General features: G+C 31.6%; 1 protein-coding gene across 9 annotated transcripts in view; it reads right to left on the bottom strand.

Moving 5' to 3' along the window:
* LOC124177730 (longitudinals lacking protein) overlaps window positions 1–12,960 on the bottom strand; it is a 102,056-nt gene that overhangs the window by 9,032 nt on the left and 80,064 nt on the right. The window contains exon 7 of one of the 9 annotated variants that reach the window (XM_046560458.1): window positions 1,097–1,847. The exons of the other annotated variants lie outside the window; for them this stretch is intronic. Coding sequence (XP_046416414.1) covers window positions 1,567–1,847 — 281 coding nt within the window. The 3' untranslated portion in view covers window positions 1,097–1,566. Of the gene's footprint in view, window positions 1–1,096; window positions 1,848–12,960 lie in introns of those variants that run through there. 9 annotated transcript variants of the gene reach the window in all.

Genomic DNA, 12,960 nt, shown 5'->3' with positions numbered 1-12,960 from the left:
ATGGACGGCAGGTAGTCCGTTCGAAACTTTGTTGATACTATAAATTAACGATTTCTACCGGACCTACTTCGACGAATTTACTTTACTACAAGTTTATTAATTTAGAGATATAAAAAATATGCATGTTCAGGTCAATCGGTATCGACGCTAAGCCTAAATCTCAAATGAAAAAAATTGCTGTGGAAGCTGCCGGTAAGTACAGTTAGCAGAGCTTGAATCGTGTGAATTCCAGCCGAATGAGGTCGGAGATGGTATCTATGTTTGAATTTTTTACTGCATATTGGATATCCGTACTGAAACTCTTTCCCGCCACATTCAGCACGCTGATTCATAGCCAGTCTTTTTTGGTATTTGTAAAGCTTGCCGCAGGCCGGCGACCCAAAGGTTTTATCTTTATCTAGAAATGTAGAGAACAGGGTGTGTATAATTTTATTGATAGTTGTTCCCAAAGACAAAAGAAACAAGCCTTACGCTAGGATAAATATCACCAAGTTGATTTTAGTTGAAATGAACTCAATAAAATATAAACTGTCTACTACAGCTATTCTCATCACAAGCAATTAAATTGTCAGTACGTAACTCGAGGTTGATAGTTTGTTCAAATAACAGATCACTTTCTCCATTTTTAATATGCATACATATAAAAATCCTGAAACCACAATGAATGGAGTATGGAACGTTTATTTAAAGGGCTATGAGTTTTCCTTTTCCCTCACGGATATTGGTGGATTGTTCTCATATGTCTGACGAGGTGATGCTTATGCTTAAACGCGTGCTCGCATATCTTGCAAGTAAATTTTGGCGGTAGCCCACATTCCATGCGCCTGTGCCTGATGAGAGAATCATGCCATTTGTACATTCTTCCGCATCCCTTACAACGGAATATCTTTTTGTGGAATGAAATCGTTTCTGTTAGGTTGTAGAGAGCCATTCCTCGTGATCGACGATACTTCAAGGATACTGAAAAAGAAAAATTATGTTAGTATGAAAATTTATGGTAATACACACAGTGATAGTAGCGAAAATAAGGAAATATTAGGCCAACGAGTCAGTCGGAGGAACAGAGGAAATTATTTCAAGTAATAATCTTTCACGGTATAAGATATTTATAACAGTTATAATTATGGCAAAATTCAACAAAATATTCAAAGTTTAAGGTCTCATACAATTCGTTTATGATACAGTATTTTAGATTTCTATTACGCAGAATGAGCAAGGGTTGTCGACATTGAAGTATATCACATTATGTAAAAGAGAAAGGGTCTCTTCGAAATCATAAGAAATATTTCAATGTTACACAAACTGGAATAATTTTTTATTTAAAAATAAAAACAACTAACGCAGCTCGAAGTGTTTTGAAAGAGTTTTAACATACAACGTATAGAAATAACTCTGGATTGATTTCGCTCAGGTCAGTTACAATTGCTATTTATCGCCGACATGGCCACGTATAGAGTTGAGAACAAGTCATTCTTAATTAAAAATTGTCAAATGGGTAATCAGATTGTCCCCTTCAACGGATACATACAAATTGTAAAAATAAGCAATAAACAGAGCACGAAACATTCATTTGAATATTATAATATCTCCCCCATTTAGTGGCGGGAACTGATGAATCGCTGCCAAGTGTTTGGTAAGATGATGCTTATGCATAAATCGATTTCCGCATATCTTGCAGGCAAACTGTGGCGGCTTTCCACATTCGATGCGTCTGTGTTTGAACAGAGATTCTTTCCATTTGTACACTTTTCCGCACCTCTCGCAGGGGAACCTTTTCTCATGAATTACAATCCCTTTCGTTATGTTGTACAGAGCCATTCCGTCGGTAAGATATTGTTTTTGGTATACTGAAAAAAGACAGAAGCAAAGGAACAATGTTAGTATAAAGATTTATCAATACAAAATACATAACATTAAATCAATATGTACTGAGAATCCAAAAAAATATCTAACACGTTATATTAAATCCTTGCAGCTACCGGGGTCATTATTCACCATAGCATTTATTGAGATATGCTCGAAGAACGATACGTCTTATAATTACTATATCTATGTATTTGATGAGATGTTAATAAATACAACAGATTCGGGTGATATTCTTTCTTTTTAGACAGTATCTCTCATGCCTAGCATCACAGATTGCATAGAAGAATTTTCCACAATTGTTTAACGTATAACTCAGCAAAGCTGAAACTCGTGTTATTTCTTCTGCGCTTATTAGTGGTGTCCATTTTGTTGAGAATTTAGGGACTTTCTCATATCGTGTAGCATTCCTTGAAGCTTACTAAAATATTTGCTGGTCCGAGAATTTTCTTTCTGAAATGTAAAATACATAATTCATCAGTATAAATCATAGTCGGGTAAGAAAATTAACACGAGCATGTAACCATGTTAAAGTTACATATTTTGGAATTCATTATCTGATCTGACTTTTTGCTGTTCGTGAATAAGGTAACCGTAAACCACTGCCGGCAGAGATCTCATGTTGACACGAACAAAATTGATGTAATCCTCAATGATAAATAATACAATTTATTTTTTTTTCTTAGCAATTTTGAGTTGTTTCGCTAACATAATATAGTTATACACTAGATTATCGTATAATGTTCTTTGTTAATTGTAAAACCATAATTCATAATGAATATGTATATATATATATATATATATAAATATAAATATATTTATATTTATATATACATTATATATGTTATAATTTCTCTGTATATTTCTTAAGTTATTGAAAAGTAATAATTCATTTCTTTGATTATAACGATTTTTTTTTTCCCTCAAATATATAGATCTTAAAATCTAATTATTATCTCATTCCACTTAATAACTATGTTATTATATTCATTTATCGTACGTCTGTGAATGAAAGACATATACTTGTGTCTCGATTCATGAGTAAAAGGATGCTCGAGTATTGCTTCAATGTCGTTGGGATGGAAATTGAAGAGTAAGAAAATTAATATGAACAAACAATAAGGGATAACTTTTCAAAGTACGGGAAAGTAAAGACTAAAATAAAAATCTTCGATACTGTCTTAATTTAAAATTGCAAACTCATGTATGCTTGCATTAATATCACAAACTTGTTAAAGTCGATCGATAAATACAAATTTTTTCTGTGCTTCCCATTAATGCTTAATATTCACAATTCTATTAAGGGAATTGTAAACTGAACAAAATTATATTCATGAATTTTTTTCACCATGTAAATTACTTTTAACTAATAAATTCCGAACCACTATCGGGATTAACTAAGATCAATAGAAAATATCGAATTTCCACTTTGGTATTTGAAAGTAATATTTCGTAACAGAGAGCACGTTGCTTAGATCGTATTAATTTAGGGTGTAAATAATTTTTATATTATAATTAATGCAACTCATTCAAATATATCTTTGAATAATTTTGGTTTTCTTTGTTTTTTTTTTTTTTTTCGTCACTCAGTCTTCGTGGTTTCAGACTATGGGATGTGAAACACTATTTATAATCTTCAATTGCATTTGACCTAAAAGAGAGCGATGAGTTTGAGAGAGAGTGTACCGCGTAAGTTATCGGTAACCATAATAATCTTATAACAATGTATGTAATTACTATTTCAACCATCGTCAATTTATCACCATTGCCAAATAAAATTTGGCCACTCTATAATGTGCTGATTATATTATTTAAAAAATGGAAGACATCTCTTTTTTTTTATATTCAGACGAGACAATGGTATATATATATTACGAATAAGCTGAATTCATTTACGTGTTCACTATCTCTCAATACCTTTACGAACGTATTTCATAGACGCTGAAGTACGTAGTTATGAAAGTTTAAGTGAAGTAGGTAGATATTGTTTTTCTCTGCAATTATAGAGGAAAAAATTCAATTTAATAATACAGTACGTTGAAGTATAATTTAATTTGGCACAAGACGTGTAATTAGAGGGATAGAATATTCGAAGTGACAACAGTTGTGATAATAAATTCAAATGATTGGAAACTTTCTTTCGAATCAAATTCTGTGACTAGTTAAATTACATACACGGTATAATTTTGGAGTATTTTCAATGTGTTTCAAATCTGAGTCTGAAAACAATTAAGAGAATTCTTTTTCATAAAGAGAACAAGTACATAGAGAGCTCTATTCCTCCAATAGCTTGGATATTTTTCGTGTAATCTACTTCAGAAAAACCTGTTTTAACGCTACTTGATAAAGATAAAATTTGACGATTAGAAACGGATATAGATTTGTTCTACGTTTAATTTCGTCTAGAGTATACGTTTAGATGTGAGAAAAGTAGACAGGGACTAAATCGTGGGAAGATAGACTTTAAGATTAGTCGGTAAGTATAAGGACGATGTTCTGCTTTAGCTACGACGGATTGTCATCCGGCAGAAAAGAGTTTCTTCATTATGTTTGACTAATTTTCAAATCTGAGACATTTTTAAGAGTTGTACGTTACACTACAGCTACAAAAATCTAAAACCAGAGATGAATTAGCAATAATAATATTGCGGTGTTGAAATATAGATTTGTATTGTTCATTGATTAGTTTTTTGTTTTTGCTGAGTGCAGCAATTCGGTTGATACGATTCAATTCGTATCGGAACCGACATGATTTCAGGTCAAAGCGTTTACATTGGCATAATGTAATGTAATATATTATACTATACTGCATATACGCATGTAATCTATATTTTAGTTTCAATATTGTATTCCGTAAGTCAGGATCTATTCAGGTTCTTATTAAATTTTCTGACATATTGAACGAGAATTAGGCCACATTCAGACTAGATAGTTGAAACTAATATAAGAGAGAGCTAGAAATTTAGTATTTTGAAGCTTTTCAAATTTGTAAGCTAAACAGATCATTATCAGTTATGACAGTTGTTCGATTTTATTTTCTCTACAAAGAATGGACTAAGATTTTAGAAGCGAGTTTGTTTTGCGCACCTTGGCGGCATTACTACTAATTTCATTTTACTTGGCACGCTACTTCCGTCTATTTGTTAAAAATATTATTTATAGCTCGTCAAATCACTGGGGCGATGCTAGTTTTATTATTTCTCCTCACGTTTTGAATTACCTGTAGCTTTACTAGCAGAGGATTTGACACTTGTACTATGCAAACAGCACCTATAATACAATAAAAATATAATAAATTGTAATAATAATATACGGGATATTTGGCATCTTCTATTCAAACTGGTCAGTTTGTCATTCTCATCAAATTATAGACCTTCTAACATTAATGTTCGTTGTTTGATATTTCCACATTGGTCTTTGCTTAATGTATTCTTATACGAGACGAGTCAAATAATTTATCACTTATTTAGTTGTAGCCATTTCAGGTTTGGGATCGTAGACTATAGAGATTCAATTTGGCAAACCTTGTTATAGCGCACAATGAAATTATGATGGATATATCACAATAAATATACTTGTGTAATAAGAGGTCAGTACACTTATACTTCACAAGTTTTGACGAATGAAAGGAAAAGTACGAATCTCTCCCATATTTTAGCTTGACTGTTCTTCTGTGCAGGAGATCTCGAGCCATTTACTTCTCATTCTAACTGAAATAATAGGCCAATTCGGCAATATAGTATTTTGAGAAATATTTCAAGATACCTTTGAACTTTGAACAAAAATATAAGTTCTAGAACACATCGATATTTGTGCCAAATATACTTGCGAAGTAACCATTGGTTTCTGGCACTAGGTTCACAAAAATCCATGAAAAAGCTTGTAAAAAATTAAACGATTTCATAGCATTAGATTATAATTTCAAAACTCACGTTTTGATTATCGTCAATTTTATAGATGGGAACGTGTTTCTCACAGCCCCATTGATAAGGTATTTAAATCTGCTCAACAATGGTTTCTCATTCGTTATACAGGGTATAGTAATGACTAGCCTCGCACTACTGTTGTTAAGTAGCGGATTACTAAGGTAACTTTTAACAGATTACTTTCCGTCATACGATACGTAAATTACGAATCCTCTCAATAACACACAAGTTTGTGGTTTTCTCTAGACATGGAGTACCTTAAAATACAAGGTATTCGCAAACAGAATAATCCAAGTTAAGTCGATTCACAACTTGAGAACGTTGAACATCCAGAGTAACGATCACTGCAAAACTTTATCACATTTGTAAATCCAAATTGTTTTACAAACAGCTCGGTAACTTTTTTGCCAGATTACCAACAATTTGCCGCATTGCGATTGGAGAGAAATAAAATTTGGCACGCGCGAGATATTTAATATCATACGTAACTCATTAGTACCGAATTGTACATGCCGAGTACAATTCTGTCTGGCGGCAACTGAAATATTCTAATTAAACGAAATTGAATAATCATGTCAAACCGCAAGTTTAAATTCAGTGAGTGAGTATTTATGAAGTATGGCACGTTTAGCTTGGCGCATGTCGAGTACGCAAGCTGAAAAATAATTTGAAATTTGAAACATAAAATAATATATTCTTAATAATAAAAATCTTTGGCACCATCTTTCAAGCTCTTTGGTTTCACGGCAATTAATTAAGGTTGTATTTCGCTGTGACGATGATTTATATGCGCTTTCAAATTTCTCTCATATTTCGAGCTGAACACGCAATGAGGGCAGCTAAACGAAGGGGCTTTTCCACATTCGTAAAGTAAATGCCGTTTCAGTATATAGGCATTTTTGTATGACTTTCCACATCGTGAACAATTGTGACGACGGTCGTGCGACGAAATAGTCAATGTGCGATTGTTGTTTCTGCTTACGTGACGGGTGGGACAGTGAAGTCGAGCGCGACGCTGAGGGGTCAGCGGGGCTGGTATATCTGAAGAAGAACAACCTCGACGTGTTCCATCGGTATTCCAACCAAATGCAGCAAAAAATCCTGTAATCATTCACAGTAAAAATTAGTGGGTGAATCATTCTCGGCGTTGGCCATGCCACATTCAAGCTAGCAAGTAACGAGCATATCTAGTAACGGTTTCTTAAGTCTCGATCGCTACTTTGTAAGTGTGGTTGGTACGAACGACTATCACAATTAACAAAGATTATCTGTAGCGTCACGATTTGAAATTGGAGAGAGCGTAAGCTGCGAATGAAATTTTAGTCGACATAGTGAATAAATTAAAGATTTATCGTTAGACATGAAATATCACACGTTATTACAATCACACTAAGGTTTCTAACGGCGTATCAAGATTTCAAATTCCATTTCGCAATGCATCTTATTTTACATCAAGTCTCTTTCATTGTATTCCATGTTTGTCTGTAGTCGTCTCTTGCAGCTCCGAACGATAGTAGAAGCTCGATGAGACTGAAAAAAGAAGCACTTCTAATTAGTATAAGGATACGACAAGTTTTCGGAGTCACATTTTAAACAATCTGCATTAAGTATAACAATCACGCTGAAACGAATCTTTCTACTTAGTATAAAGAAATAAATAAACGATAAGTAACTGAAACATTAAAGGTAATCTAATTTAAATGTTAAATACAACTGCATTTCAAACATGATGAACGGCTCCATTCATTTGCAAATTGTTACTATCAAAAAATCATTGTCCAATTTTATTGTAGGTGTGTAAATGATCGTTAACTCAACATGAGTACGATTTTCCTTAATATTCTTAATTTTATCAATAACACATAATGAAAAGTGCGAAATTGCCTTCCTAGACTTTATTTTGCTCGATATCGAAATACAAGATTTTTCTACAAACAAGAAAACATTTTGGAATGTTTTAAACTGAAACAACACAACATAAAGGTTTTTTTTGTTTTTTTTTTTTTTTTATAAGTAGCAAAATAAATCTGTTTATACATAATTGTAAAATTCTTTTCCCTTCTCTCTCTGTCTCTCCCTCTCCCTCTCCCTCTCCCTGTCCCTCTCTCTCTCTCTCTCTCTCTCTCTCTCTCTCTCTCTCTCTCTCTCTCTCTCTCTCTCTCTCTCTCTCTCTCTCTCTCTCTCTCTCTCTCTCTCTCTCTCTCTCTCTCTCTCTCTCTCTCTCTCTCTCTCTCTCTTTTCTCTCTCTTTATTATCTCTTGCTTCTTTTATTATAAATTTCTAACTAAGCAACGTCTTGAATATAAGCCAATAATAATATTTTTAAAGGATAATAGCAAAGTGTGTATAATATAAAAATCGCAAAGCAAAAGTATCTAGAAAGATTATCGTTTAATAATAGTAATTAATATGAGCTTTCTAAATAATATTAATATATAAAATGAAAAAAAGAAAAAAAAAAGTATTAATATTCGTTGGCAAATACATGGCGAAAATAATTACGATTATAAATATATTTTGTGTTTGAGGCGCTGAGCGAAGGTGCCACACACATTTTGAGTATAAGCCTTAATTGTTAATCCGTGTCTTTACACATGGATGTCTGAGACAAGTGCTCAACTAATATAAATCGTTGATTCGAAGTATGAAAATACAATTCCTTTGTTAAAGGAATAGTAAATTTATTTTACTAATAAGAAAATTCCACGTCAACTGGAGGTGCTTAAAAGTGTATATATTTCCAAAAAGGAAATATAAAAGTATTGTGCCTTCCAAGCCATTGTTATTCATCATCGATATTTCATTTAAATACAAACAAAATCTTGAAACCAGGGATCACAGAACTTACCATGTTAAAGCTTGGCTTCATCACTTCTACTGTATTATTCTATGTTTACATAAAGCCCATTATTTTTAGTCTAAAAATAAATTTTATTATAATATAAATTATGTCGAATAAATATAATTTTTCCATATAAATGTTTGTTCAATAAAAAAAAAAAAAAAAATAATAATAATAGACATGTTTTTGATTGGAAAATCAAAACCACATTTCCCTAAAACTAATGTTATTAAAGACAAATAATTTCAGGATTCAGAAGTCGTTTGTATGTCAATTAAAATATTGATTAAAATAACAAATCGGTATGTAAAATACATTTGCAAACGAAATGCTCAAATCATCCTATGCAAATTTTTTCGGATTTTCTTTTTTTTTTACTACCTTTCTTGTCGCTAAGTTTATACTTTACTATACTAAGTTAGATTACAAATCTACGGCACTTGTCCGAGTCACCCTATACATTTAATCAAGAATAAGGAATCGGTTGGATTTCAAAGGCTTTCTTCTTTCAATGGAAATGTCCTACGTTTGTAAAATATTAAACATCACAATTCTTCCACGATTTATCTTTTCTATTCGTTTCCTTAGTAAAAGCACCACACGCTGCATACCTCACAACTAACAGTTCAACAGATCGCAAGTAACGCAGGCTGTATTATCGTCTTATTACTGTGTAAGTTGAAATTCTAATTACCACTCTCAACGTTATTCAACATTGCGTATATCATGATACAAGAGAGCTGTGGAAGCCATGTAATTCGCTATTTCTATTTCGGTGTGACAACATTGTGTGTGTGTGTGTTTTTCTTTTCTGTTTTTTTTCTCGAACATCTTTTTCTCCACCGATTACAATTTTTTATACATTGAATGTTGGGTGCAAAAATTGGGAATTATTTATCCGCCTGTTGAATTTTTTTGGCGCGACACGGTTTTAATAAACCTTAAACCTTTTCTAAGTTGGTGTTATACCTTTAAATATTAACCATAACGACAGACTCTGAACTGCTGGTCAGAGCGAAAATTATTTCTTCGACAAACCAACACTCATTGTTTATTCCTGCAAGTAATTCGTATACGGGTAAAAAGAAAACGGAGAAAAGAATTACAGAAACAAATAACACAAAGGAATAACCGTTGTTGGATTTAAAAATTGTACTTAAAAGCTGTTTATAATAAATAATGGAAGCAATACAAGAATCACATTCTGGCGCTCGAAAACTTAGCTGATATTGGCAGTATTATAATATAACATTGAGATTATTATTTGTAAATTATAATAATTTACAAAATATCACTGGTGTCTATAGAAGTACGTAACACGTCCACAAGTACGGAACGATATTAAAGAAAGCTGAATGAAGAAATTGTAAATGGAATATAAATAAAATGTACCGATAAAAGAACGTCGCTTTCTTGGAAAGCGACGTTAACAAAATTTATAATATTAGTACGAAGTATAATTCGCAGCGTTCCATACTTGACAACATTGTTAATACCATTGAACTGTTTATAGAAAGGTGCACCCAGCGCCTCCGCTATAGCCTAACTCTAAGTCGTATTTTGAAGGCACTTAACACAAGGCTCCCTTGGTTGAGACACACTATGTATTACCTACGATACGTCGTTCCATATATCCCTTCGAATCTCTCTTAACTGCCAAAATGCATGCCTCTCTCTGCACAGAGTCATACTCTCGTGCAAAAAACCTAACTTACATTTTCTCTTATGAATAATATCTTATGACTCGTGGTTTGGTATAAAGTGGATAGGTTTATGTAACACCGGGTTATTCGTATATGCATACTACTTTTGAAACCTATTTCGGGTATGGGATTCTTTCGAAAAATAAAAAAAATTAAAATTCGATTTTTCTAACACCGTGCCAACGTTCTGTATGTGCGGTTATTAGGTATTATAAAGGAAATTTGTGATCAAATTTACGTCTCGATGAATGTTTCATCGTTTTTTTTTTCTTTTTCTTCTAATTATCCTTTTCTTCAAATTTTTTTTTTTTAAACGAAAATGGAATGTAACTTAGTATAATATTATATGTATTTAAAACTGAGATAGTCATTGTTCGTCCGAGTGTATATTTTAGTTAAAGCTTGTCGCTGCTTGTTTTCTCTCTTTTTTTTCTCCATCTCTGTCTTATTTCAAACATTACTCATCGCATATATGTTTCTAGATACAACAGGATTTATAGAATAAAATCACTAACGAATGAACACAAACTTACATTTATTCGCTAAAGACTTTATTCTACGATGTTTTATACTCGGTGTGTCATACACACGTGAGTAAGCAAAGAATTTTGTGACTTTGTTCAATAAATAATCTTCCGAGGAAAGAACAGTTGCTGCAATAGAAACCAAACCACTGTCTGAACATTTTTTATAAATTATACAAGAACACGAATAGTAATAATTTTGGTGTGCGGTAGAAATTCCTTAGAAAAAAGAATTAAAGATAAAACAATCTAATTCGTAATTCGTCATCAAAATTTCATATAGCGTAGAATATAATAATGTAATAAATTTTTTTAAATTTTTTAGAAGTATAACAATTCTTAGCGTGCCGAAAAAAATGGGGAAAAACCGAGTAGAAGGAAATAATTTAAAAAAAAAATTTAATAATAATAAAACAAAAATAATAGGAAAATAGAAAATTTTCGTTAAAAAAAAATATTTCAAGTAAATTCGCAAATACTTTTATAAAGTTTTGAAAATTTATAATTAATTAGTTTTCCTTCAATATATAATAGAAACATATAATATACAACAAAATAAAGCACTGCACGTCATCGTCTAAATACTTGGATGGCATAATATAATATTATCGAAGAGCATTAATTAAAATTTAGAATCTAAATATCACGAGGTGTCTAGAAAAAAAGAAGAAAAAAGAAAAAAAAAAAAAAAAAATGGTAGAAGTAAAATTATATCATAATCGAAAATGATTGCGTTCTCACTCTTCAGCTGTATGCATCGTTTTTCTTTTCTCCGTAAATGCAAAGCCGTTTATAGAATATCCCGAGCAAATTCCAACACTGCGTACACTAACATTTGTTATCACCTATAACTTTTTGCGTAGTCTTAAGTTGCCTGGCGTATTATTTTGATATATAAACGTTTTGTTGATTATTTTTTTTTTTTTGTTTTTTTTTTTAAATCCTTATTTTGTTTTGAGTTAGATTCTCCTAATCCCATCCAACACCTAACAAAATTTATTATCAACCTTTAAAGTCCGTTTTAGAAGCCCAATTATAAGCTAATTAGCTAACCGACCGTCGCTAGTATAATATAAAATAATATTTTTGAAAATTTTTCTCTTTTTTTTTTTTTTGCTTTAGTATAGTACTAGGGATCATATTTGTAATATTCTCTTTTTACCGGGTGTTATATTAAATACTTGTAATGATTATTTTCTAATTCTTAGTATCCCAATCGTAATAATAATATTATATCTCATATATAGTTATTTTTTTCCTTTTTTTTTTGCGTTTTTTTTTTTTGCTTTTTTTTTGTTTGTTTCTCGAAGGCACATGTAGACAGAATAATTATCGATCGTTCAATCAGTATTCAAGCAAGAAAATGTGGTTCATTACGAAATATCGAATCAATAATCAATATCAATATATATCGTTAGTTTCACATTATACCCAATTATAGCAAAATAGTGATCGTAGTACAATCGTTATCGACGTATCGCATATCATGGGAATATTCCACAATCATCGTATCATGATGGCTAGTTTCCGTCGTTATTGTTATTTCTATTATTATTATTACTATTATTATTATTATTATTAATATTATGTAAACAGCATAGTTATTCTTGCAATCGTAGAAAACTTACTATATGTTTATATACAAGTAGTGCATACTGAATAATGATTATAGGTATATTGAGTTTGATGCAGAACGAAGAACTGTTATTTTGCTTCGCGTGGCTCTTCTTGAAAGTGTTTACGAAATCATAAAAAAATAGTAAATTTAGTTAATATAGCATTGGGTACTTGATTTAAGGAAACATAAAATTGGCACAGCAAAAGGCATCTTTGAATACACCTAACTCTAAAAAATCTATATATATATGTGTGTGTGTGTATATGCATCGAGCATATCAAAAGAAAGTTATCATTTCACTCATAAGAAGTAATCGATTAATTTACGTGTTTCATTTAAGCAAGGATTTTGCGCACGGGTAAAGAAAAGTCAAAAAAAAAAAAAAACAAGGCCTGATTCATACAGGAAACTGATATCATGTAGAAAAAAAACTTAGAAAAAAGTCAATCTAACAATAATTAACCGTAGAATCTAGTAATCTCTG

Source organism: Neodiprion fabricii, chromosome 3 (assembly GCF_021155785.1).
Source record: "Neodiprion fabricii isolate iyNeoFabr1 chromosome 3, iyNeoFabr1.1, whole genome shotgun sequence".
Lineage (NCBI taxonomy): Eukaryota > Metazoa > Arthropoda > Insecta > Hymenoptera > Diprionidae > Neodiprion > Neodiprion fabricii.
This window is presented reverse-complemented; position numbering and strand designations above follow the sequence as displayed.